The 27,646-nt window shown below is 47.4% G+C and overlaps 1 protein-coding gene across 2 annotated transcripts; it reads right to left on the reverse strand.

Moving 5' to 3' along the window:
• Positions 1-1,491: 1,491 nt before the first annotated feature.
• On the reverse strand, positions 1,492-25,888 carry LOC119546399 (cadherin-related tumor suppressor). Of its 2 annotated transcripts, none has more exons than XM_037852654.1 (9): positions 25,804-25,888; positions 16,327-21,886; positions 12,867-13,175; positions 12,494-12,727; positions 12,225-12,426; positions 11,872-12,158; positions 8,731-11,496; positions 5,114-8,670; positions 1,492-5,049 (listed from the first exon to the last, which is right to left on the reverse strand). In XM_037852654.1, the coding sequence occupies exons 2-9, from the start codon at positions 21,796-21,798 to the stop codon at positions 2,364-2,366; spliced, it is 15,513 nt and encodes a 5,170-aa protein (XP_037708582.1). In that variant the 5' UTR covers positions 21,799-21,886; positions 25,804-25,888; the 3' UTR covers positions 1,492-2,363. The 2 variants fall into 2 exon arrangements, with proteins under 2 accessions (XP_037708582.1, XP_037708580.1); XM_037852652.1 differs by having other exon boundaries at positions 25,400-25,872.
• Positions 25,889-27,646: the final 1,758 nt, after the last annotated feature.

Here is a 27,646-nt window from a genome sequence, read left to right on the forward strand (position 1 = left end):
AATACATATATTTTCACTTGTATCTCATCTACAATTCTTCATAATAATTAAAACGTAATTCACAGAAATTCTTATTTTCCGAAATTCCCTCTTTAAATACATTCTCAGAATCTGTCGAATATTAAATTTCAAAAAAATCGGCAATAATCCTCAGTAAAATTATAAAACGTGACTATTTTCAAATTTTCAATTTGGATAATATCTTATTTTTCGGCCGTACGTATAGTATATCTCAAAACTGACAAAATTGGCTAAAATACTTATAGTGAAAAATTTGATCTTACTTTACTTTTGTTATGAAAAGATTGCCAAAAAAAAGTCTTTGTGAATAGCCTTATCAGACTACAAAAAATTTGCCCGATTTCGTACATTAAAATAATTTAACGTTATGTACATATACTATCCGTAGAGATTAAAAATGTGGAAAAAGCCTCATCTGTTTTTCCACTTAATCATTATTGTGTACTCTTCGTAGAGATTAAAAGGCACTCCAAGCCGAACTTCAGATTTAGTTCTCTGTGAAAGTTCGCCATTGTCGGTTATTCGTGCTCAAAATGTTTAAACTGGGAACTTATCTTTCGATCGCATTCATTGTCTGCAATCTATATGGATCCCAGGCAAATGCATTGCACGAAGACAACTGCGGCCTTTTGAAAGACCCGAATTTACTTATGAAGAAAATGTTACCATTGCTAGATCACGTTGCCGATTACCGATCGAAAAACCTTTTCGACGAGATCAACATACTTAAAAAGGAAATGACTGAACTCACGGTTATGATGACACATATTCTGGCGGAAATGAAGAGGGGACAGGCATCCCTGCAAGAATCCTTGAAGGACATCGTTCCAAAGGACTTAAATGACAGGCTTGGCAGAGTTGAGGACCAGCAGGTAGACATCCAGAAATCACTGGGGGCCCAGTTGGATGTGCAGATCAATCTGGAGAAAGATCAGAAATCGGTGCTGGAAGCAGTTCAGAACTTGGACAAGAAACTAGCAGACCTTCATACGAGTAATTCAGAATACCCCAACCAAGTGTGAACCATTGCATCATAGAAAGTGTACACCTTGTCACGGGGATCATCTACGATCGAACAAATGAAATTAATTTGTAAATCGAATATTAATTGATTAAATGAATGTTAATACCGCATATAATTCGTCTATGTTTATAAAAAGGTTAAAAGATACTCTTTTTTCTAGTAAAAAATGTGTGACAGATGGGTCAAGATAGTAAAACGATGAATTAGAAACAAGCATTTACTTTTTCAGGTATTAAAAAAAATAATTTGCGAGAAAAATAAATTTCCGTTGAAAAAAATTATACACATACGTGGGTTTTTATTTGATTTTGCTTATTTTTTTAAAAATAGCCGATCACAAGCTCTCAGAATTTGGTTTACTTACTTTCTTTTGCCATAAATAAGTACTACAGATACTCAGAAAATCTGGTAAATTGGCAACTATTTTCCATATAATTAAAACGATCTTTGATGGTTAATATGTATTTAATAACATTTTACTACGAATTAAAATACAAACTTACATACATATACACGGTGTTTTAAGAATACATCTAAAGGAATGCGAAGTATATCTGAAGTTAATTGTCTATGAGTACGACTAAGGCAGTTAGGGGATGTTGGCGAGATTGACAATAAATTAGAGCAATGTTAGAATGTACTTAAATGGCGATAAAACTCAATACATACTGTTGCTGAAACTATCTTAATATAGCACTCAGAAAACATATACACAAGTACAGAAGTGGAATTAATTTTAAAAAAAACATTTTAGGGCTTGTTAATGTACGGAAGTATCAGTCGTTACAGCTTTGCTTTTGAACCCTTAACGGAAGTGCACTTAGGATGGTTGACCTTGATACAAGGTGTTCAGATATGCTTAGATGCTTACTTTCCTAAATATGCACGATCTTACATTTTGTTTAACTTACATTCTATCCTCGTTACGTTTTCGTTGTACATTGCAAAATAAAATGGCATTACTTACGATCTACTAAGAAATGTTGCAACTTTACACAAAATTTACATATACGTTTACGTGATACCGAGAATATCTCTTGAATTTCGATCATAGGGGGTTGTGGGGTGCCATAGAAATCACTAGTGAACTTCGGAACTGTTGTAGTGTAGATAATTTGCTCAGACCTTAGGAACAGTTTGACTTTTGTTGTAGACTTATGTGGCACCCCTTAATATATATTTACTGGGGGTGCCAAAGAAAGCAATAGGGTTTTGAAGCCACATATAAAAGTGTCTAAAAGTATGCAACAACATACTTTTGAACACCTTAATAGGTGATTTCGAAACCCCAGTTCTGTGGCACCCTTGATTACATATATTACACGTATTCCTCTGGAGCCGCCGGTCCATTCGAAGATGGCATTCGCAGCGTGGACACAACCTGGGTTTGCTGCTGCTGCTGCGACTGCGGGGGACCATTTGTGTCGGGCAGTTCGGCGATGTCCTTGAAGACACCCATCAGGTTCTCGTAGCTGGGACCCCAGTTGAGTAGATACTCCCAGCCGAGCGTGGTGGCCGACGGGGACGCAGCTCCGTTGGCCTTCCGGTAGATCCCACTCAGGTGGTTTGCTATATCATCGTCGCTGGCCACGAGTGTGCTGAGCGACCCCCGAAAGGATGACTCAAAACCATCGTAGGCATGCGGTGGAATGGGCGGGGTCTTAACCACACTCGTAGGAGGGTTCCTGCTGGTCGTATCTCCCCCGCTGAGGGCCCGGGAAACGGGGCTACGTCCATCCAGAAGACTCTTGCTGGTCGAGTACTTCCCATCGCCACTCAGGCTGTTGTTGTCGTACTCGATCTCCGAGCACGTGAAGCTGTCGTTGCCGCTCTCGTCCGTGGAAGTGGAACTATGGGCATCGACATCACCGCCCAGCGACATGTGGAGGGCACTACTGGACACTCGAGGTGCCTCACTGCTGGAGGAGACGGCATCCAGGGTGGAGATCAGGCTGCAGGTTCGTGGTCTTCCGTTCAACCTCTCAATCTCCTCGGCCGTCAAACCCATGGAGGTCTGCTGGGCCTGCTGTTGGGGAACTCCCGGCTTTTGTCTACTGGCACTGGAACTTTGGCCGGAGAGTTGCGACATCACTGGGCTGTTTAGACTGCGCTCACTGTTGCTATGGACATCCTTGCCCACGCCACCGGAACTGGAGGTGGTGGCCAGGAGGGCACTCTGGAGGGGTTTCCCCGATATGTCGTGCAGCGTCAGGATGCGCGGCTGCTGGGAACTCAGCTCGGAACTGGGCGAGAGCCTGGCCAGCGGAGTGCTCTGATGGGTGCGGGATGCACTGGTGGGCGGTGGAGGCGGTTGACCACCCTGGTTCCGGGTCACGAACGGAGCAGCATGGCGGTGCTGCTGCTGCTGCTGTTGGGAACCGGAGTTCTGGTGCTTGTGGTGGGTGTAGGCGGAAACTGGTGGAACACTGGCCTTGTACTTGCGCAGACCCCCCGCCTCCCGATAGCCCTTGTAGTGGTACACAATATCTATATCGGAGGGTGCAATGGAACTGGCATTCTCCAGGTCGTAGTGCTCGGGATACTCGGAACCCATGTCCACGGAGCTGGCGTGCTCCAGAGGCAGTGGATGTAGGGGTGGAATGGCCAGGTGGTGATCCTCCCTTATCAACGGACTCTCACGCTCTATGATGTCCGGTCGCTGGGGGCGTTGCTGCGGCTGCTGTTGTCCTGGTTGAGGCAACTCCGCCGTGGGCTCCTTGAACTTCTTGGTCAGCAGCTCGGGACCCACCAGGTGATGGCTTCCCACAGGCGGGCGCATATGATCTCCGGCACCAACGCCCGGCGGTGAGGGGGCTTCACTCGCATGGAGATTACGAACCAAGACGTGATCCACTTGACTCTGCGCCACTGGACCGCCGGGATGTTTGATCTTAAAGCCAGGCACCCCGCAGCTCAAACTGCCAATCTTCTCCTGCTTTCCGCGGAATCGGTAGATCACATAGGAGCCCAGAATGGCCACCACCAGGATGACAAAGAAGACAATCACCAGGGTGAAGCCGATGCTTAGAGCGTCGGCCACCTGGGCGGCATCTTGACCCATGTCCCCGCAGCATCCGGACTCGATCTTGCCGTGATAGCGAACCTCCGGAAAGATGCTTCCCGATCCATTCAGTGGCTGCAGTTCGTTGTTCACAGTGAGATTGGCCAGGCAACCCACGAAGCCTTCTCCACCCACATTCAGAGTGGTCAGATAGGGATCGAGAAAGTCGTGCACTCCGGCAATATCCAGTTCATCACCAACTTGACTGCCATCGACCAGCAGCCTCAAGCTGCGACTTTCGCTGAACAAACTCACATTGTGCCACTTGCCATCGTTTAGCTGGGAAGTTTCCTGAACCGTCATGTTGATGGAGAGGTGCTGTTTGGAGTAGTAGACCAGACGACCTTCCTGCAGGGACAAAGAGGTGAACATTTGATTGGTGGCCGCATAGAGGATCTGTCCCTGATCTTTGTAGGTACGGAACAGCAGGCTCAGCATCTTGGGGGCCTCGTAGATCTGGGAAGCGGTACTAAAGTTCCCAGCAGCTCGACGTTCCCTCATCATCTGACTGTTATCCAACCAGGCACTTTTGCTATTGTACAGATTATCCAGCAGCTGCATGCGTCGATATATCTCCGAGATCCTGAACTCCACAAATGCGCCATCCCCCAGGGTAATGGGTTCCAGGGAGTTGGAGCAATCAGGCGACTGCAGATGACCACCGCACTGGCAAAGGGAACTGGACCACCGGTCAATGCATTGTCCCGCAAATCCTCCACAGCGTTCGGCGGCCAAAGCAGGTTGACAAGCCTGCCGATTGCATCCTGGTAGAATACCTCGCTGATGGAGTGGTGAACTGAGATTCAGAGCTCTTCCTCCGATGTGCACACTGTGCAGACAGCCCACCAGATCATCACTGTGCACCTGACCTGGACGCTCTAAAATGGGATCAGCAGAGGACAAGCCCCCAATCATCAGGGGCTGCTTGTTGAAGTTGAGGGTTCTGTGGGAGATGTATTATATAGTTAGGTAATCCCTAATACATTGTTAATAATATAGATGCTTACCCCACGGGTCCCACTTCATCCGCATAGCAACTGGAATCTCCGGGCGTGCACTCCGTACACACATCTCCCGAGTCCGCACACTTGGCCACGCTGAGGGACATGACGCGTCCATTTCGGGTGGCCGTAACTTTGTGCCAACCTCCGTCGGCCAGATTCCGTCCAGCAATCACGGTGCTTATAGCGGTACGAGCTCCTCCAGAAGAGAAATATGCCTTTCCATGCACCAATTCGATGGCCAGGAAGTCTGATCTACCACCACTCTGCATCCCGTAATTGTAGAGCAGCAAGGAGTTCGGTTTCGTGGTGGCGAAAACAATTGATATATCGTTGGTGGTCACATCCAGAGCGGGGAAAGTCATGTAGGACAGCGGTTGGAAGCCGTAGCTAAAGCGCTCGCAATGCCGTCCATATCGTCCCGGAGTGCAGTTGCACTTGTAGCCCGGCTTAAGACTCACACACAGTCCACCGTGCAGGCAGGGATTGGGTCGACAGGAGTCCGAGACACTCTCACACTGATTCCCTCGGAATCCATTACGACATATGCAGAAGTACGAGGATCCGTCGGAACTGCGTTGGCAACTTCCTCCGTTGCGACATGGCTTGCTGTAGCACACATCGCTGCGCTCCTTCTCGCAGTGTTTGCCATCCCGATTTGGAGGACACATGCACTGGAAATCGCTGCCCAGACGTCGGCATTGCACCTGCAGATGGCAAGGATTGGGCAAGCAGGGGTTCTGCCTGCGGCTGCACTGCTCTCCCGAGAATCCACTGGTGCACTGGCAACTGTAGTCGTGCACTATCCGAGGTCCACTTAGCACTAAGGAAGGACTGTCAAGGACTACAAAATTGTGCGCATCCAGCAGTCGAATGGTGGCACTGCAAACCCCTCCATTTTCACACACATCCGGTTCACTACAGGGTTCGTAGCCCACAATCACCTCCTTTTGGAGAAGCTCCGCAAAAGCAGATCGCTTCTCCCTTAAGCGTTCAATCAAATGTCTAGGTTGTTGGAAGTTGCTCCTTGCCGTTCTTACTGCCATTAGCACTTGGAGACTGGTAGAATTGACACCACCACTCTCAAGGAGACTGTACATCAGGACCTCGTCCTCATTTCCCATCTTAGACTTGATCATCTCCAGCATTGGACGATAGTGATTAGCCAAATATTGGTTAGCCGTCATGTTTCGCACCATTATAGACACAGAGTTGGCCAGAGTCTCATTGTTGAAGCTCTGGAAGGCCACACTCGCCTTGGAGCTAACATCCCCGTGCTTTCCATCATTACCCGTATAAGTAAGAACAGAAGCTATTGGAGTGGTGTGTGAGGTGGTCACCAGATCACAGGCTCGCGGAATGGCCAACTGCAATTGACTCTGGTTGGGATTCTTCTGAAGGCGACACCGGTAATCGCCCACGATGTCAATATCATTGGGACGAACATCGGCCAGCTTCACATTGGAAGGAAGATCTCCGTTAAACAGACTGACTGCTATATGCAAACTCCTAGTGGTCGAGGGATTGTCGTTCTGATCTAAAACCGTGATGGTGAGTAAGTGCTGGGACTTTTGCTTGGGCTTTCCACTGTCCTCTACCTCGATAATGGCCTCCAGAACGGGATTAATCTCCCGATCAAAGCTGGCTGTGGACCTAACTATACCCGTGTTTCTGTCCACATTCAGCCAGGACTTGTGCTTTCCACCTACCAATTGGTAGGCGAAAGGTCCACCATTCCTCGGCAGATCTGGATCACTGGCCATTAGTGTCATTATGGAAGTTCCAGGCGGCTCGTTCTCAGATATATACCCATTCAGACCTTCATGCGTGAAGGTGGGACCATTATCGTTCACATCTTCCAGTTCTATGTGGACCGTAGCACTTCCCGTCTGTGGTGGTAGTCCAGTATCAATAGCTCCAATCACCAGGTTGTAGGTGGCAATCTCCTCTCGATCCAGACGACTAGCCGTACTAATCTCACCCGTCTGCACATCGATCTTGAAGCTCTGTTTGAGATTGCCGTTGATGATCGAATAACTAAACTGATTGTTTTGCGGCCGCACATCCTTGTCGATAGCCTTGACCATTGTCACTTTTGTGCCAATCGCAGCTGCCTCGGAAATTGTCGAGGTGTAGTAGTGTTTTATAAACTCAGGAGGATCGTTTCCGTCCTGAATCGAGATGATGACCTGTGCCTCGTCCGTGTCGTTACCTCGAATGCTACCATAGTTTTTGGCCATCACAGTGAGTACCACTCGGTTTTGGGTCTCGCGGTCCAAGTGACGGGCCACATAAATCAATCCAGTGTTTGTATCGATTCGGAATCCCTTGTCGTTGCTGGAACCCACCAGCAAGTAGTAGACACGACCATCCTCTCCACTATCTTTATCCGTGGCCTGGACAGCACCCACTCTAGTGCCCACTGCAGAAGTTTCCGATACATCAAAGTGGAAAACGGGCTGCAAGAACTGTGGGTAAAACTCATTTACTCCTAAAACGTGCACATAGAGATTGGCGTAGCTCTCCATGCTCGAATCGGGGTTCTTTGCCTTCAACTGCAGGGTGTAAACTCGTCGCTCTTCGTAATCGAAAGAAACTGCCGATGAAATACTGCCGTTGCTTGGGTTCATCACAAAGAAGTGCCTGTCCGTTCCGCTGGGCAGGAAGGCATAATGGATTATGGCATTTTTCGGTGAGTCCTTATCCGTGGCATGAGCCTGGAACACAAAAGTACCAATCGGCTTGTTTTCAGGTATATAACCGTGGTACTCCTTCTGATCGAATACAGGTGGATTGTCGTTCACATCCGTCAAGATGATCGTAAGCATCGCAACAGCGGATAGTGGATGGTAGCCTAGATCCTGAACCGTGATGTTCAGATGGTATTCCTGGATAACATCGTAGTCCAGTTGCTTTTGTATCACTATGCCACCCGTGCGTTCGTCCACGCTGAAGTCATGACCCTCATTTCCACCGGAAATGGAATAGTGGAGCAAGCCATTCGGACCGTGATCAGGGTCCGTAGCACCAACTGTTATGATGGTAGAACCAACGGACTCATTCTCGGGCACAATCACCTGGTAGCTGCTCACCGAGAACTTCGGTGTGTTAAGATTCTCTCCAGTCACCACGATAGTGACACGAGTCTCATCCGACTGCGGAGGAACCCCTCGATCAGTGGCCCTTACAACCAGTTCGAATCGAGAGTTTGGTGGCACTTGGAGGGGTTTGACCAGGGTGATCCAACCGTCGTGCCTACCGATAGTGAAAATCGAACTCAGGTTGGAGGTCACCAGGAAGTAATCCATCTCGTTGGTGCCCACATCCTTCATGTCATTTGCATGGACCCGAACTATTCGCTGGCCACGGACCGCATCCTCTGGCAATGGTGCCAGATACTCCTCTTGCTCGAACTTGGGAGGATTGTTGTGGGCATCGACGATGTTGATGTTCACCAGGCACTCGGAGTAGAGCGGTGGTTTGCCATTATCTGTTGCCAAAACGGTGAGGGCGTACATGTTCTCCGGGGACCTAACGTACTGAGAGTGCTTGAACTGAACCGCCTATTAAGTAATTTAATATGTTAATATAAAATAAGTAGAATAAACTCTATAAGTACTTACCTTCTTGCTAAATACCTCACCAGTGGCAGGATCAATGCTAAACATGGGCGACGGCTGCTGCAGTGAGTAGGAGATCACCGAGTTGGGACCTTGTTTATCCCGATCCGTGGCTATGATCTGGCCCACCAAGGCGATCGACTGCTGCAGCTCCGGGAAGCTAAAGCTGTAGAAACTGTGTTCAAACTCAGGAGCATTGTCATTTTGGTCCTGAATCGTGATCGTAATGGGAGTCTCCGCACGCCAAGCTCCATCGGAAGCCACAACCTTCAGGACGTACTCATCTTGTTGTTCTCGATCGAGATGGCCGGCCACTGTGATGTTTCCACTCTGAGGCTCGATACGGAACTTCTCGCCGGGATTCTCGCTGAACGAGTAGGAGGCATTCGCATTGGCTCCCAAGTCCAAGTCGGAAGAGGTCACTCGGATCACAAAGCTACCGATCTCAGCGTTTTCGGTGACATTCAGTGAGTAGAGGCGCGTAAACTTCGGGGGGTTGTCGTTTTTGTCCAAAAGATGTAGCAGAACACTGGCCGTTCCCGTCAAATGGGGCACACCCTGATCGACGGCCTCCACCACAAAGGCATAATCACCGATTTCCTCACGATCCAACCTCATTGTGGTGTAAATCTCACCCGATTCCATTATATTAAAGGTGCCGTCGAAGTCGTTTTGTAAGCGATAGATAACTCTGCCATTATCTCCAGAATCGCGATCAGTGGCCTTGATCACTGCTATCAACTGAGGTGGTGACTCCTCCTCCAAAACCTCCGCATTGTAGATGAGTCGTTCCATGATGGGTGCATTGTCATTGGCATCCGTTACATTGACTGTTATCAGGGTCACACTACGCAGGCTTGGGGTGTCTCCATCGGCTGCCTCCAGCCAAATCTCGTAGAGATGTGTTAACTCAAAGTCCAGGCCATCCTGGCCCACGCTCAAGACCCCGCTATTGGGGTCCACACGCAGGGAATCCCCCATATTTCCGCCGGCTATGGCATAGCGCATTTTACCCGCCAATCCCTTCTTCGGCGATGTAGCACTCACTTTGGTTATCAACTTGCCTGGCTTCACGTCCTCCGACATGGTAAAGTGACTATTGGCCATGTAGGCGAAGGTGGGAAAGAGCTCAGGAGGTCGCAGGATTACTGTAAGCTCAGCTTTGGAACTCAGAGGTTGCTCACCCTGGTCCATGGCCGATATAACAATGGTGTAGGTCAAATCGCCAGGAGATTTACTCTTACTCTTGAGCTCCAGCTTCGTGCTCACCACTCCTGTTTTGGTGTTTATATCAAAGTACTGCTGATCTCGCCCACTAATGCTGTAGTGAATCGCAGCATTCTTGCCCTCATCCGAGTCCAAGGCTCGTGCTCCAAAGACAAACTCACCCGTACTAATCCTGTCCGGAACTGTCACATTGTAAGTGGTAGAGTCAAATTTAGGAACATTGTCGTTGACATCGGATACACTTATTGTCAGGTTTACGGACGAGGCACGGGGCTCCGTAACGGAGCTATCCTGCGCCATTAGTGTTAAGTAGTACACGGCATTTTCCTCACGATCCAGCGATAAAGCCGTCGTAATCTCTCCCGTTTCCGAGTCTATGTGGAACCGATTCATATACTCCCCTAGTAGGTTAAAGCGCAGCCTGGCGTTCAGTCCTTCGTCCTTGTCTGTGGCTTTGGGTTGCAGGACATGAGTGCCCGGAGGCAAATTCTCGCGGACAGTGGCGTGATAGGACTGCAGTTCGAATACCGGGTCATTGTCGTTGATATCCTGCACCTCCACTCGCACAATTCCCGTGCCTGTAAGTGGTGGCGACCCGGTGTCCATGGCCACCAAGGTCAGGGTATACTCATTTTGCTGCTCTCGATCCAGGGGTTTAAGCAGGGCAATATCACCAGAGGAGGCATTGATGCGAAAGAGATCACTGTCCCCCTCTTTAAGGAAGTAGCGAACCTGGGAGTTCAAAGGAGGTGTATCCGCATCGTAGGCATTCACCGTGAGCACATATCCCCCATTTGGCGGTACAGTGTTCTCCATCACGCGCGCCAGGTATGGAGAGTCCAAGAACGTGGGTCTATTATCGTTTATATCCAGGATATTGATGGTCAGCTCAGCCGTATCACCGGCCGGATTCTCCAAGGCACAGTCTTCGGCGCGAACGGTCAGGGAGTAGCGAGAGAGTCTTTCGTAGTTCAGGTTCTTGGCCACCCGCACCACTCCCGTATCCTCGCTGATGCTAAAGTCGTGGTTCTGATCGCCCAACACTATGGAGTAGCGAATGCGACCATTAGCACCTTCGTCCACATCGGTGGCGGATACTTGAAGGACCATTGCCCCGATGCTGGCGTTCTCCGCCACCGAGGCGGAGTATTGCTTGGGATCGAAGACGGGACTGTTGTCGTTCTCATCCAGAATTCGAATGAGCAACTGCGTCTCCGTAGTCTGAGGGGGTTCTCCTCGGTCTTGAGCTGTGATATTAAGCAGATAGGTTGAACGCAACTCTCGATCCAGAGCATCCACCACGCGCAACTGCCCGTCGGTGGGGTTCAGGGAGAAGGGCAGGGCCTCCGAATGACCCATGTCCTCTCCTCCCTTGGCCTCCACCATGGAATAGTCAATGTACCCATTGCGGGCCTCGTCATTGTCGACAGCCTTGACAGCGATAACGACCGTGTTGATGGCCACGTTCTCCATTATCGCCGTTTCGTTTGCGGAAACGAAGACGGGCACTTCGTCGTTGACATCTTTGATGAGTATCGTCACCTGGAAGAAAGTGCGGATCAGAATTTGGCTAATTGTGCTTCATGGCATTCTAGATAAAACGGTAAATGTATGTACGTTTTCAGGCAGTCACACAGGCGATAAAGACCGAGAACGGGTTTAGTCCCCTAATTAATTAGGGCTTCACGAACTAAGAACTGAACAACGCATTTAACTTAAGGTGTAATTGCTATTGATGTCCAAGATAAGAACCTAATTAACTATACCTGGAGCAAACACCAAAAAAGTATTCTTTAACCTCTGTTTTATACTGTGTGTGTCGGCAGAGCGCCGGCAAATATCAATAAGATATTAAGGAAGGCAAAAGCCGTCAGACTTTTTTTTTCACATATCATATAGTTTCCAAAATAAACTTACCTTTGCAGTCGAGGAGAGCCTCTGCTGTTTCTGATGGGCCAAAAACTCTTGCTGACTCTGCTGATATCGCCTAGGCGATCGGTACTTGAGTTTCAGCTGAGTCTCCTCCAGTTCGCTAAAGGATGCGAATTCGTCGGCGCAATCTCGAGCGGTGACCGTAAGCGTGTACGTAGACCGGTGTTCCCTGTCCAAATTTCGGCGAGTGCGGATTGTGCCATTACTGTCGATACCGAACTCTGAATCGGCGTCCCCTGCGGTGATGCTGTACTCAATGAGCCCATTGTTGCCTGCAAGAAACATTGGTTATCAGGGTCCCCCAAGGGTTAATGACGGAAATCTTCTCCCCAACTTACCCGAATCTATATCCTTGGCTGACACAGTGGCCACCTCCTTGCCAATGGGTACATTTTCAAACACCTCGCTTGAATAACTCATGGGATCGAAAATGGGAGCATTGTCGTTGAGGTCGAGAACGTTGCAGTAGACCGTAATGGTGGTGGAAAGACTGGGTTGGCCGTTATCCTGGGCCTGTACGATCAGGATATAGTGCTGAACCTGTTGGATAGGACAACCAAAAAGAAGAGTGAGTATTTTCTAGGGTAGGTTGTCACCAATTTCCCACCTCTTCGTAGTCAAGTCGAGCGGTCAAGGTCAGCATTCCTGTTTGCGGATTTAGGCTGAAGACGTCGTTGGCCCAATCCGAGACCACTCCGTAGGACAGCTGGGCATTCTGGCCGAGATCAGCATCCCTGGCCATTATCTGACCCACTTGGTAGCCACGCTGAGCATTCTCGGGTATATCAAAGGAGTACACGGTGTCCTCGAACATTGGAGGGTTGTCGTTGGTATCGCTCACCTGGGGGGAATTATAAAAAGTATTACTTAAATATATAGATAGGTAAAGATAAGTTTGAAGCTATACTTCATAATTAAAGGAAATGAACTAAGACGTCTTAAGAGAAATTTAATTCTGTATTGTATTGTAGATCCTTTACCTGGATGGTGGCATATGCCTCCGTGTACTGGACGCCGTCGGAAACGCGAATCCGGAGCTCGTACTTGCTCTTCGTCTCCCTGTCGAGGGTGTCCTTGAGAACAAGCTTGCCGGTTGCGGGCTCCAGCAGGAACTTGCCATCGTGTCCGTCCATCAGGAGGAACGTCACCGAACCGATCGTATCCGGATCGTGGGCCCGCAGCGTGGAGATGGTGTGTCCAATCTCCAGGTCCTCGCTGACATTGTAGACGAACGGGGTGTCGAGGAACTGCGGGGGACTGTCGTTCTTGTCGAGAACGGTTACTCTGACCTGCAGGGGAATAAATACAAAGCGTATTCGTTGCGTCAATAACACTGACCCACTTGGCGGGAGAAGGAGGTATTATATGAACATTGTACACACACTCGTACCAGCTAGCATCAGCGATATGGCATCGAGCGGAAACTAGTTCCATATTTGGCACTAAATGCCCAGAATATTCTATGTACGAGCATCCACTTATGTGCCCGCCGAACTTCTGTCGCAATGTCAATCGCATTCTTCATCTCTCTTAACCTGGCCCCAAAATGACCCGCTTACACTGGGATCTGGTTAAATGGTGGATGGTATATGCTATGTGGTATATGGGATATGTGAAGCAGCTTGAACTTTCTTGTTTATGACCGAGCGAATTATACTTTTGGGCCATTTCTCTTCGGGTTGGGGCACAAACGAAACCGGCTAAGAAATTATTTTAATTTGATGTTTATTCTGCACTAGTTTAATTAATTTAAATGTGTTTCGCTAGAATAAAAAAATTCTAATATAAGGACTGCCTTTCTAAAGCCATTACATAAGGAGAAAACGTTTTTCTAATCAAGCCGCTTAAGACCCGGCTTAGTGTAACTAGTCCTTGCCAAGTCGCACATCCAAGAAGGCCATAAATACTCCAGACTGCGATCCAGACTCGTAAAATATAGCCTCGTGTGCTGGGATAATGGTGTTAAGTCGGTGCTGGGCGAGTAAATACTGCATTTGTAATAAAATTTATGCAGATTTGTAACATCAGACGGCAGAAACAAGGATCCAGCTAGGGATCCACATCCACTTCCACATCCACGTCCACTCACGAGTGCATTAGTGGGCAGTCTTTGGAGCAAAACACCATTTGGATGCCCGAGGCCGGGTGAAATGTGTGCGGCTAATTGAACTAATTTGAGGCAGTGGAAAGCGGGTGCAGCTGCAGAAAATGTAACCATTTGTCAATCCGCTTAATGGCCGGCAAAAAACAGAAAGAGAACCCGGGGGAACACAGAAACTAGCCTTGGGATGGCCATAAATTTGCGTGAAATTCCAAACCCTGCAATCGGATCTGGGGACACTTTGATGGAAAGCCCAATGACATTCACTCGCTGCTCAGCTCACTTTTAATTGCGATTAATTCGAAAGCAGGCCGAGAATCGAAGACTAGAAAGCGCAGCTTAATTGGATTCTGAGATCATGATGGCTTATACTGAAAATTGGCTAACAAAAATCACTTAACTAATGCAACTAATGCGGAATGGCGAAAAACACACGACTTTCAACTAGCGACCGGATGAAGCGTTGTTCCAACTTTGCAAATATTTAAAATTAACGCAAAAAAATTGAAAACATGACAATCGTTTTAAATCAATGCAACAATGAATTGATTGAAACGCTCTTCGCACGCGAGGACCAGCGAGCGAAACATCCACTAAACCATAGTTGCTTGTACTAACCCAAGGCTGTGTTTTTTCTCTTTTTCCCCCGTTTTTTCCTTATTTTTTCAGCTTCTTGCACGAAACTGGAACTGGAACTACACACATTTGCATGCGTGCATTGTTGGCATACCTACGCATACGAAGTGTTGGCCATGAACACGCGGATCGGCAAGAAAAGGCAATAAGCCACAGGAACTCGGTGGCCGTCTGCGAAGGAGAAGAATCTGGCCTCAAAGAGCAGACCGAAGAGTGGAGAATCGAACGGAGTCTACACAGAAAGAAATTATGTTAAACGAGGAACTAATCTTGATCTGTTTGTATAAAAAATGTGTTAACATTTTGTGAATCATGGCAGGGTCCTAAGCAGTAAAAATAAAATTTCTAAGATTTTACGAAATATTCGTATTGCTATCAAGGTTTATTGTAATAATTACTATCCTATAAATTTTCTGATATTGCAAAGTAAATGAAATCTTTGCTGGCACTTCATAAAGTTGGGTATTATAGGATAGAAATATTTTAATTTCCAAGTTATGGGTTCGAAACTATAGAATCGGTAATATTCAAATAATAAGTTAGGAACTTGAGTGGATCCTAATTTTTATCAGTGCTCCCGAGCCCGGTTCTTTTCGCCTTTGTTCTCTCTCCTGGCTGTTTTTTCGCTTGGAAACCAGTATGAGGCGGTCTGCAGAGACCTGCGAAATACCCTCCGAACGGAGAGGGGCGGGTCCTGGGCCATCGGGAGACCCCGACTCGGGTGAGTAGGGTACTGGGCATAATTAAAGGCATCTGCCAATGAAGCAACTTATTATAATTCTATCCCTGCGGCCCATTTATGCAGCGCTGGGATGTAAAATATTTTCTCGATACACAGGTCTGTCTGGTTGAGAGCCCCTGGAACCCTGCCCCCATCAAATTCATTCAGCAGATAGCCGGGCTTAGGGACGCGACCGGCGGATCCTCTTCGTTGGCCTGTTAATTTGCATCTGAATCTGAGTCTGAGTCCGAGTCTGAAGGCATAGCCGCATGTGCATGTGCAGAAAAGGATGGCTGAGGGAATGGACCTGTGGCTGGAGCTCTGCACCTCTGGAGCTCCGGAGTGGTTGGCGTGTAATCAACATTTCATATCAGCACAAGACATTAAAAGCGCATTAGTGCGGTCTCGACTTGCACTGATAAGCCCTTGAAACTGCCCCAGAAATGGCCGACACACGGCAACCACAGCGAGGGAAAAGCACCCATATTCCCTATATCATCGGCTACGAAGTAAAAGAAAGGTCGGCCCCAAAGTAAGTTGAGGGCCCCTTGATGTAAGTAATCGGAATCTGATAAAACCACACGCGGATTCCGAACATATTGATCAAAGTGTGTATGATGCATCGTATCATTTGCATGAATACGAAAAATTAAGCTTTCTTTAAGTTGGGGTCCGAATCAAATGAAAACCCCGAACATGTAAATTGAAATGTTTCGAAATCTGAATTTAAAATAAGATTTTTAGACTAAATATTCAGGAATCAAAATTAATAAACTCATCAACTACACCATTATTATGCTTCTAGTTCAAAGGAGTACACAGTAATGTTATTACAAAAAAGCTGTACCGTTACACAAGAATAGTATGACTTTTACAAGTCAATATGCAAATATCAATATCATGGTTGTAGTATTATAAACAAGATATTATTCACTAATCCAAAATATATGGGTAATATGAATATATCTGTCTACTAACTCACCTTTGTCTTGGAAGTGCGTGGCTGTCCGCCGAGGGCGATGGCGTAGACCTCCACCTCGTACTCGTCGGGTCCGGCCTCTCGGTCCAGTTCCGCGGATGTGGAGAGGATTCCCAGCTTGGCGTCGATGTCGAACAGGCGATCCACCTGGCCATGTGATCCTCCAGCAGTAACATTGGTCACAAAGTACTCGATCTCGGCGCCCGCCAGATGAGCAGTCACTGTGAGAATGCTGGTTCCAATGGGCTCGTTCTCATAAACCGAACCGGAAAGCATTTCCCGCTGCTCAAACTGCGGCACGGCTGCCTCACTTCCGCCGGAACCCGGGGTTATGATTGTGATATACACCTCGCTGCTGCGACGCTCGCTTTGGACCGCTTCATCGGTGGCCTTTAGGGTCAACTGGTAGCGTACCTCCTGTTTGAACTGAGCTCCCGGCGTGAAGGTGATGATCCCCGTGTTCCTCTGAAGGCGGAACAGCTCCTGCTGTCCGCTGACTATCTCGTAGGTGACCAGCCCATTGCTAGAGGAGTCCGCATCCTTGGCATGAACCTGCATCACCGTGGTGCTGCTGCCCTTAGATGTGGGTATCTTCGCAGGCAGGATGGCCGCATTCATGGACACGAAGATCGGAGCATTGTCGTTAATGTCCTCCACAATCACGGTTACCAGCTTCTCTGTGGAGAGCTGTCGTTCCGAGGGTTGAGCCCGATCCGTGGCCACCACTGTCAGCCGGAAGGTATCGATGGATTCGCGGTCGATCTCCCTCAGTGTGTGGATCACACCCGTCTCCGTGTTGATGCCAAAGTGTCGTCCCTGCGGAAGTTGGGGTTCCTGTTTGCTGATGGCGTAGCTCACCTTGCCATTGAGACCCGAATCCGGATCATCGGCGGTTACAGTCACAATGGGTGTCTTCAGGGGAATGCCCTCCTTTATTTGCCTAACAATCGCAGTGCTGGGGAAGATTGGTGGGTTGTCATTGTCATCCACCACTAGTACGTTGTACAAAACAGTGGTGGATAGGGATGGTGTACCACAATCAGAGGCGGTAATGTTGAGAGTATAGCTGGTTATATCCTCGTAGTCCAAGGGCTTATGCAGATAGAGGCTTCCCGTAATACTGTCGATGTGGAAGGTGTCCCTGCGATTGCCCGCCGAAATACTGAAGACCACCTGACTGTTCACACCCTGATCCGCATCACTGGCTCTAAATCTCATCAATTCCGTGCCCGTTGGACTAGTCTCCAGAACAGAGACCTCACTACTCGATTGGGTGAACTCCGGAGCATTATCGTTCTCGTCCAGAACCACAATGGTAATGCTGGCATTGGAGCTCAGCGGGTGCTTGAGAGCAGCATCCCTGGCCACGACAATCAGGTGATGGATCTCCTGGGATTCCCGATCCAGTCTGCGTGCTAGGGACAACTGACCTGTGGCGCTGTCCAGAGTGAATTGACCAGCCTCATTGCCCTTGGCCAAAGTGTAGTAAACATCTCCATTCAGACCCTCGTCCGCATCTTGGGTGAAGACATGGGTTATGTGCGTTCCCTCAGAGGCGCCCTCGGAAATGGTCACGTGGTAGGGGGCTCTCAGGAACTCGGGGGCATTATCATTCACATCGGTGACGATCACCTTTACCTTGACTTTGTCCTGCAAGCGAGGACTGCCATTATCCGAAACGGTGGCCTCCAGCAGCATATAGTTTCCAGTGAAGGAACCCCTTAGGATCCCCTCTTCCCCACCCGCCTCTGTATTCCGGCTGACCTTCACCAGAGCCTCGCGATCAAAAGGTCGAAGTGTCTTGATGAAGCCATTTCTGGTATCTATAGTAAAATCCATCGTCTGACTGGACAGCGTAAAGCTGAGCTCCGCATTCCTTCCAATATCGCGATCCACAGCGGTGAGTTTACCCACAAAAGTATCAGCAGGTGCATTCTCCGGGATGCTAAAGGTAAAAGTGCTATTGGTAAACTGCGGTGCATTGTCGTTTTCATCAATCACATGAATAACCACGGGGACCACCGAAGATCTGGATGGGTGACCAGCATCTCGGCAAGAAACTGTCAGAGCGTAGTAATCCCTTTCCTCTCTATCAAGTGGGGCTCTCACGAAGAGAAATCCATCAGGGAACACTCCGAACATTCTCTCAGTATTGCCCTCGATGATCTCGTAGGATATGCGACCATTATCACCCAAATCTATATCCGTAGCGGCAAGGGCGAAAAATCGGGTATTGACCTTCGTGGTTTCTGGGAGGGAAGTCTCGTAGGAGGTGTGATCGAAAACGGGCGTGTGGTCATTGACATCGCCTATGTAAACCGATAGACTCAATTTACTGGAGAGCGGTGGAGTTCCTGCATCTGTGGCCATTAGTTCCACATGGATCTGGGATCCAGGTTCTGCTCTTATGGGTCTTTGAAGGTACAATACACCCGTGACTGGTCCAATGCGGAACTGCTGATCGGGATTGTTGGTCAGGCTATAGCTGATCCTGCTATTAACACCTGCATCCCTATCCCTAACCCTAGATAGGTAGATCTCCTGACCCACAGCCGCATTCTCAGGCAGCCAGATCGTGGGCTCTGAATCGCGATCCAAAGCGAAAACGGGTGCATTATCGTTCAGATCAATGATGGCTATGTTCACGCTGCACAGGCCATATGAAACGATGGAGGAACTGGAACTGGAGCTGGCCAAGATGGTCAGGCGATAGTGTGACTGCTCCTCGCGATCCAGAGATCTTGAGGTGGTGATGCGGCCACTCCTCGGATCAATTTGGAAGTTCTGGTTCCTGTCGCCTTGGATGATGTCGTATGCAATGGTTGGGTCTAGCTTACCATTCGTGGGCTTTACCTGCACGATGCCCACCTCGCGATTCGCTGGGCTGTTCCGCCGCTGCTCGTGATCCTCGACCATCTGGAACTCATAGCCACCTTGCCCCTGACCGCATTCGAGCATCTCCGCCTTGGACTTGAGCACAATTTCCACAATGGCATCCCGGGGGCTCCTCCGCTGCCCGGCATCACGTGCCGAGATCTGGAGCTTGTAGTGGGGCTTCGTCGATGAGGTGGAAGCTCCATCGCCACGCAGGCTGATGGCACCCGATCGGGCGTCCAGGTGGAAGAGACCCTCGCCACCTGACTCGAGTCGGTATTCAATTAAGGCATTATCGCCATCGTCTTTATCTGCGGCCGTGACTTGGAGCAGGGTCTTCTCCTCAGCCCCCTGAACGTCCGCCCCCTCCCCCTTGCTGGACTTGATATCTTCATCGGTGAGCGTGTAGATGTAGTGCCTGGGATAAAACTGGGGATCGTTATCATTTACATCGGCCACATTCAGGAAAACGGTGGCCGTCGCCGATTGGGGCGTGGGTGCTCCCTGATCGCGGGCAATCACGGGGATCTCGTAGCGCGACATTTTCTCACGATCCAGTGGCTGGCGCATCGTTAATTGGCCCGTCAACGCATCGAGGGCAAACTGTCGCGGGTACAGGCGTTCCACGCTGGGCGCCAGGGCAAAGGTCACCGAACCATTGGTGCCCTGATCATGATCGGTGGCCGTCATCAGAGCCACAACCGTCTGCGGTGGTGAGTCCTCACTCAGGGTTACATTCTGCTCGTTTTGGCTAAACTCTGGAGCCTCATCGTTCTCGTCCAGGATGGTCACCTTTAGCTGGGTGTAGGCAAACTTGGGATTCGGGCCTCCATCCCTCGCCGAGATACTAAGCTCTATTGTATCCCGAACTTCCCTGTCCAGTGGTCCTGCTGTCACAATCAAACCTGTCAGGGGATCCATGGAGAACCACTTGAGCTCGTTGCCCGAGAGAATGTCGTAGTGCACCTGGGCATTCACCCCGGTGTCCTCATCCGTGGCTGTGATGGAGGCCACAAAGCTTCCCGTGGGTGCCAGTTCACTCAGCACCGCTGAGTACTCAGATTTTTCAAACACCGGTTCATGATCATTCACATCGTTTACATCGATGATGAGATGGGCTGTTGTGGTCCTCGCTGGTGTTCCCTGATCCATTGCCACTACAGTCAGGTTGTACTTGCCGATCTCCTCGCGATCCAGGACTCCATTAACCCTTACTATATGCAAGTCGGCTGCCTCTTCCAGACGAAAGTGTCCAAGCTCATTGCCGGAAACGATTCTCACTGATGTCTTGCCATTTAGACCAGAATCGGAATCCTTAACCGCCACGGCTGCCACAACAGTTCCATTTACCGCATTCTCATCCACGGTGGCCACTTTCCCGCCATCCGGGAAGAACCGAAAACTTATCATAGGGTCGTGGTCATTGGTGTCTAGCAGGTTGACGGTCACATAGGTGCGCCCATCCTGCCTGGGAGATCCGTGATCCCTGGCGAACACCGTAAAGACGCAGCTCTTCTGGCTGGAGGAGCTCTTGACGTTCGTCTGCTGGGGGCAGTTCACCCGCTCCGTGGTGGAAATGACGCCCGTCTCCGGATTCACGGTGAACTGGTGCTCCGTTTCGGCCAGGTAGTAGGTGATCTTGCTGTTGTCCCCCAAATCGTTGTCCGAAGCCATGACGGTGACGACTGGAGTTCCTGGCAGAGCCGTTTCGTTCAGTGATACATTATAGTCACTGTGATCGAAGATCGGTGGGTTGTCATTGACATCCAGAATGGTGACGTTCACCTGGAGAAAGCCAAAACGCGGTGGGGATCCCCCATCCCTGGCAGAGATATTAAGTTGATAGCTGCCACGTGACTCCCGGTCTAGATTACCAGTGGTCTCTAGGTGCAGGTATGAGGGTCCTTCACTGGGATTCGCCGTGGTGGCCAGTCGGAACTTGTTGTCCACATTACCGGCCACTAACTCGTACTGATCCGTGACCCCGTTCTCGCCCTCATCCGCATCCGTGGCGGCATCCAGGAGCAGTCGAGTACCGGAAGTGGCACTTTCGGAGAAGGAAATGGCGATGCTGGGTTCGGGGAACTCCGGCGAATTGTCGTTGACATCCAAGACCTTAATCCTTACCTCAATGGGGTAAGTGGGCTGCGAGGAGAGCACCACCAGGTCGTAGTGATCCCGCATTCCCTCCCGATCGAGCACCACGTTGGTCTTCACCTCACCCGTCACCGGATCGAGGGTAAACTCCCTGGGAGGCTCATTAAAGCGATAGGAGAACTTTGGCTTGGTGGGTATGAACCCGACCGAGGTGCCGCGCGGCTGACCCTCGAGCACCTCGAAATCGGCACTGGTGTCCACGGCACGGGACTGCATCTCACCCGCCGGCGAGGATGAGGAGCTCCTCCGCCGCGGAAAGGCGGCGTATTGTTCATAGGTGGTGGCGTAGCTCCGGCCACGCGGGGCCAGTAGCTCCAGTTTGGTGTCGCCCGTTTGGCACAGGGATTCCCTGCCCGCCAGGAGCAGGAACAACAGGAGCAGGAGCCTCTCCATCTGGAGGCTGTTTCTAATGTTTATTCTAAGCTTATTTTGCACTTCCTTCATTGGTTGCACTTTTGTCTTGTTGCTCACACTCTGAATGCATCGTAGATCTCGTCATGTTGCATCACTTTATCGATTTGTTAACTGTCGCCTGAAACGAAAAGATAAAAACATTTAAAACTATATTTATGGTAATTGCTGCTTAGTGCTAATTAGGTATTGACGTGCTTTTCCCACTGGTTGGAGTAACGCTTTCAATTAACAAACTGCCTTCATGCAACGCGCTCACCAAGCATATCAACTGTTTCATACTCCGTCGAGCATAAAATTAGCAAAGCTCAATTCGGTGGGATATGAGGCGCTAAAGCGTAAAATCGACTAAAGGTAGGGGTGCACTTTTTGAGGAAAGCCAAAAAATGCATACAAAACGTATTTCAAAGTTCCCACATTCTTTGAGTATCAAGAATTCAAAAAGAAACATCAAAGTGGTATTTACATATGTATATATACTTTTAAGATCCATAAGTAAGGAAACAGACATAAATATCTCCAAATCAAACTTGTGGAAAAACAAAAGACTTAGGAAACGAACTTGAATGCAAAAAGACGAAGCCCACATTCCCAGCTATAGGAATAAAACTATGTAAATATCACGAAGTTTTCCAATACACCTATATGCCTTTTGTTGACCTTACAAAATCTCGAAATAAATCCCTCTCAACCTACACCTTTTTCTTAGTCTGAGAAATACGGGCGAATGGAAACGAAAGAAGCTCTGGTCCAGCGTCAAATTGATTGAAATCCAAAGACTCAGACTCCAACTGGGGCTGCTGGTCCTAGGCTTTTAGGAAAATCTAATCAAGATTTAGGCGGCGTCTATTAATCAAACGAAATTCCGAACACATACTGCGAGAGAAACACACCGGCGATGGAGACAGCGACCGAAGGAAGGGAAAATTTCCATTAATAGCATGCGTGTCAGCTTTGGACCAAATTAATGCTTTGTGGGCAATCTCTTGTTAACCCGAGACTCTAAGAATATCAATACAAAGACGACAAGCCCCTTCGCTCCACCTCCACCCCTTTTATTTTAAAATAGTAGTAACGCTCTGGAACCAGCTTACTGATTCGTATTCGAATTAACACTCGAGCAAAACGCCATAGTCTCTGAAGTATTACTGATAGGCTTCCAAATACCCTGGTTATAAATCGAAGCAAGGACTAGCATTTATAGTTGTTACATAATTACCATAATTAGTTGTTGTCCTTTAAAGAGCATGTCGAAATGAAATTTTCGTTCCCAGTTCCCATATTAAATACTATAATTAGAGATTGCTTCTTCAAGAGATTCTTATTATAACAAAATGCGTATCACAGGAAAAGTTTTGATTGCAGGTCATGTTAAGATGTAGCCTAAATACCCCTCATATGGTTATGAAATCCGCTAGCTGGACTAACTAGACGAAGCGCATGGCAGTGGACCCGCAGAATCTGTCAGAATTTGGACTGCGGTTCGAAACGAATCGTATCGAATCGGATCGGATCTCTTCTGTCTCCTCGGATACGTAGCTAAAAATGCGTCGTAAATTTGGTTTTTTTGTTGTCCGAAGCTTTTGAAGCCGAACCCGTTCATTAATCTTAAAAATCTACCTGCTCTAATGGTATTGTTAGCTGTCGGTGTTGTTTTTGTTCCCCGTGCTGTTCCTTGGCAATCTTCTCATTTCGTTTTTGGTCTCTATCAAAGATATTTTTTATGTCTTGGTGTTTTGTCTTCTTTATGGCTGTTCAACACATATGCATGTATAAATATATCCATAGGAAGGTATGTGTCCGTCTCCGGGTTTTTCGGTTGTATCTATCGAATACCGATTGCATTAGTAATCCTCGCCCCGAAATTTCTAAGAATTTCCATAGCTTGGCCCCACTCCTAATGGGAGTGTTGAAATCTTAATATTTTAATAAAAAAAGGTTATTAAAAGGTTGAAACAGTAATTAATAACCCAAGATCATTTGAGCTCTGGCGATAATACAATGAACTGAATAGCACTTTCAGTGATTCACTAAAATGTTAAGGTTTTCATCTAAATATTTTAATCGAAAAAGAAAAGCAGTTCAATGAAACCGCTTTGCCATATAAACATTAATCACGTTTATTAACGAATATGAACTTATGGGAAATTTTTGGATTTTCAATAAACGGAAATAGTATTATATATTACTTTCATTGGTGATGCATGAGCTGTCCGCCTCAAAACCCTCAAAGCTCATTTAGAGTTCACTATGCACAGTTCACGAATGGCAGAAAAATTTAAATATTGTCTCGAAGAAAGGAGAGAAAAGCAAAGCCATTTGTTTGATTGATGTATGCATATTGCCTTATCCGTCTCCTTTACACTTTCTCACACGCACCACGGGCCTATGGCATATCTGGTTTCCACGCCATTAATATCGATGTGCGGGCTATTTTCGAGAGCTCATAAAATACCATATATCTGCGCATGACCCGGCTAGTTTATGCGGCTCTGCTCGATTTGCAATGCAAATTCAAACTCTGGTCCAAAGCCCGCAACAAAGGGAGCAGATATCTTGGCTAGAACCACCGAAAAAGAACGCAAACCAGAAATTTCGTGATTATGCCCTCTGGCATTCCCGATCCCGATTCCTTTTCTTATTATTATGAATTTTTATTTTATTTGAGCTTTTCACTTTACATCTCACTGCCGACTTGCAGCGCCAGTTGAATCGGGCTGGAAACGTGTTTTCATATTTCCATATTCTTTTACATTTCGCTCTCGAGCGAGATACAAGCTATAAGGTCGGAAAAGAGAGCCCCACCGTCCGTGTCCAGGAATATTTTCTTTTCTTTCTCCCGTTCGGCCCGTCGATATTTCAGACAATAACAAAACAAACTGAAAAAAAACGACAATTTTCAGCCATTACGTGGCAGCGAGGCGTTCCATGCCCAACTCAACTCGAGATCTCGACCCAGCATCCGAATACGAATCCGAATCCGAATCCGAAAACAACATCAACATCAACTTCAGGGGCCAACCTTTACAACCACAACTGCCTACGTTACCGTTGGCTTATAATAATTCCACAATTAATCTTGTATGCTTTGTACGCTGCGTTGTGTGTGGGGCCTTAGTGATATTTTCCATAGAGTGGTCTATAAATATTTGCTTAAACCACATCCTCATTTTAAAAGGAAAATGAAAACAATCGTATAAATAAATTTGCATTTTTTATCTATTTTCTTTGATTATTAATATAGAAGGATCCTGATAAAATTTGAATACTTGGTACGTAGTTCAAAATACTTGTACCATTATCAGACCTGATAAAATATCATGAAAATATCAAACAAATCCAGTGTAAAGGCACTTTAATTTATATGAATAGCTATAAAACCTTCGAGAGTAGGTTTTTTTGCATACCAGACTCCCATTTCGAAGTGGTTATGAATGCATTAGCTGAAAACTGCCTTTCTTGACAGACGCGTGGGTAGGAAAAAAGTGATTTGCGCTGGCTTATTGATTTTATGCAAATTCCCTGGCCAAGATAGGCTAAAATCTCCCATTCTCGGATTGGAATACAAGATGATATATGGAAGTATGGGAGGGGGAGAAATATCTATCCTGCATGAATGTTTATGAGTACCTACCATTTTTCTTCACATTTTTACATGCATTTTGGTGTTGGTGGCCTCTCACACACACACACGAATACAGCGGCACACACACAGATACACTCACACACACGTACGCAGCATATTTATTTTTTTTTTGTATTTTTTCCTTCAGCAAAACGTGTTTTGCCTCATTTTTCGCTCTTGTATATATGGCTTGTAGCTGCAGCAGCAACGTTGTTGGAATTTTTCACTTATAAAAATTTGCAACGGCGACACACAGACACACACAAATGAACTCAAAGGGGTAAACTTGGGGGCCAGCTGCTGATCGGGATTTGGATCATATATTTTTCTATATATAGATAATGATTACGGGGTAATATATAGCAGAGGGGTACTATGTTTTGCAGGGCTAATCCAGAGGTTTACGGTCGCACCTTCACTTTTTTGTCAACCGTTTCGCGCACGCGCGCCTTTTGGTCCGTCGTCGAACTGAAGATTTCGGGCCAAACCACTCGCTCAGTGGTCTCAACGGAACTGAGTGGCTTCAGCCTGGGCTCCAGCAGAGATTCGGCCGAGAGCCGAAGACTGGGAAAAGCCGTCAGACGGGTTTAGAGCCACCGAAGAGAGGGAGAGCCGGAGACCCACCCGAGGAGCATGTTTCTCCGGAGCATCGAGTCTTCTCTCCCGGCTCTACCTGTTGTATCTGCAACACATTTTTCACTTGTTGCAGTTTCGTTTTTCATTTTCTTGTTCGGAACGGCGCTCTCCGAGTTGCGCTCCTCATCGCGGTCTTCGGTCCAGTCCAGTCCAACGAGATTCAATAGCCACCGGCGACCCATACACAGCAACAATAAAAATTACTGGGGGTACTTCGGTGGACTCTGCTGCACTGGCAGATCATATTGGGGTCTTTCATATTAAAAGATCGTAGTGCAGGCTAAGCCATGTATTATATCATTCGTGATGGAAATTAGTAATCCCACAAATACCAATAGAATCCTTTATTATTATAAATCATTATCATATCATTAGAACAATCATAAACCATTTTAAGTTACCATCAATAAACGATATTCAACATTACCCAATGCGATCTCAAACCCATATAGGCAGTATAAGTGCTTTAAAGGTGTTTTGGATCTTATACCACATTAGTTTCTTAGAAATACTCATCGCTTATCTAGAAATATACCCTATGCACCATCCTAAACCAACAACCCATTCTTCTCTGTGCACTAGTTGTCGTCGTTATTGTGCTCAGTCGTGCTCACTCGGTCCCACTAGAATCCAGGGATCAGGAGAAGGAGTAGAGTACTCCCCACCCCATCCCAGATCACTCCCATGTCGCAGGTTCGGAATAAGAAATTCTTTCGCAGCGCTCTTCGGATCGCTCTCGCGATCTTCGAGAGGCCCGCTCTCTGGAACTCTTTTATTTGGTTTCTTCCCTGGATCGCTCCGTCTTTTCTTGGCCGTAGAATTTTGTTTAGCATAGAAACTGGTTTCAAATTAAAATTATCGCTGGTCATTTTTCTTATGGTTAGTTGTCGTTTACTTTGCCGTTGTTGTTGCTGTTGCTGTTGTTGCTGCTGGTGGTGGTGCCTCATTTTTTTTGGCTTTCTGGAATTTCGGCGTTTGGTGTTTTGTATTTTGTGTTTGGGACCTGCGTTTTACTTCCCTTCGCCGATTTTGTTGTTTTCTGATTCTGGCGATGGTGGCGATGTTGCTGGTGTGAATGTGAGCCTAGCTCTCAGTCGCCATCGCCGCTTCGATCTGCCTGCTTCATGCGTGCCCTAAACCTGTGCACTGAGGAAATTCAGGGAGTCCTAGAAATTATCACTTTAAATAAGTCGTCAAATTGAACCCCATTGAGGGCTTAGGTCACATTTAAAGGTGTTTTAAAGTTTGCTAGCAGTTTAAAGCACTTGTACGAAGTACTTTCTTTTTTTTTTAATATATCATAGCATACTTTTAGATACATTTATGAGCAATTTTGTAATGCTAGTCTTCAATTTCTATTGCAACATAAAGTTCTTCCGTATTATAATTATATTTAAGGATAGGCTTAATCCATATAACATGATCGTAAAACATTTTTAAAAACCAATAGATCATCTTTTGATTTTAAATGCTTAGGTTGCATTATACCATTCTTGCTTGTTATTGATTATTTGTAGACCCAATAACATTTTGATGATCATTTTCCCCGACTTCTCTCACTGCAGAAAGGAAGGCCTGAACCGAGAATGAGTGTCTGTCTGGGCTCTCAAATCTGGCCTG

This window comes from Drosophila subpulchrella, chromosome 2L (assembly GCF_014743375.2).
Source record: "Drosophila subpulchrella strain 33 F10 #4 breed RU33 chromosome 2L, RU_Dsub_v1.1 Primary Assembly, whole genome shotgun sequence".
NCBI classification, from domain to species: domain Eukaryota; kingdom Metazoa; phylum Arthropoda; class Insecta; order Diptera; family Drosophilidae; genus Drosophila; species Drosophila subpulchrella.

Bases quoted from the DNA above. Each gene is read 5' to 3' on its own strand.
- LOC119546399 (XM_037852654.1), bottom strand. From the start codon at position 21,798: ATGAAGGAAGTGCAAAATAAGCTTAGAATAAACATTAGAAACAGCCTC. The intron at 11,497-11,871 runs GTAAGTTTATTT...ACTTTCTTCCAG, and splicing joins GGCTCTCCTCGACTGCAAAG to GTGACGATACTCATCAAAGA. The intron at 5,050-5,113 runs GTAAGCATCTAT...CATCTCCCACAG, and splicing joins GATGAAGTGGGACCCGTGGG to AACCCTCAACTTCAACAAGC.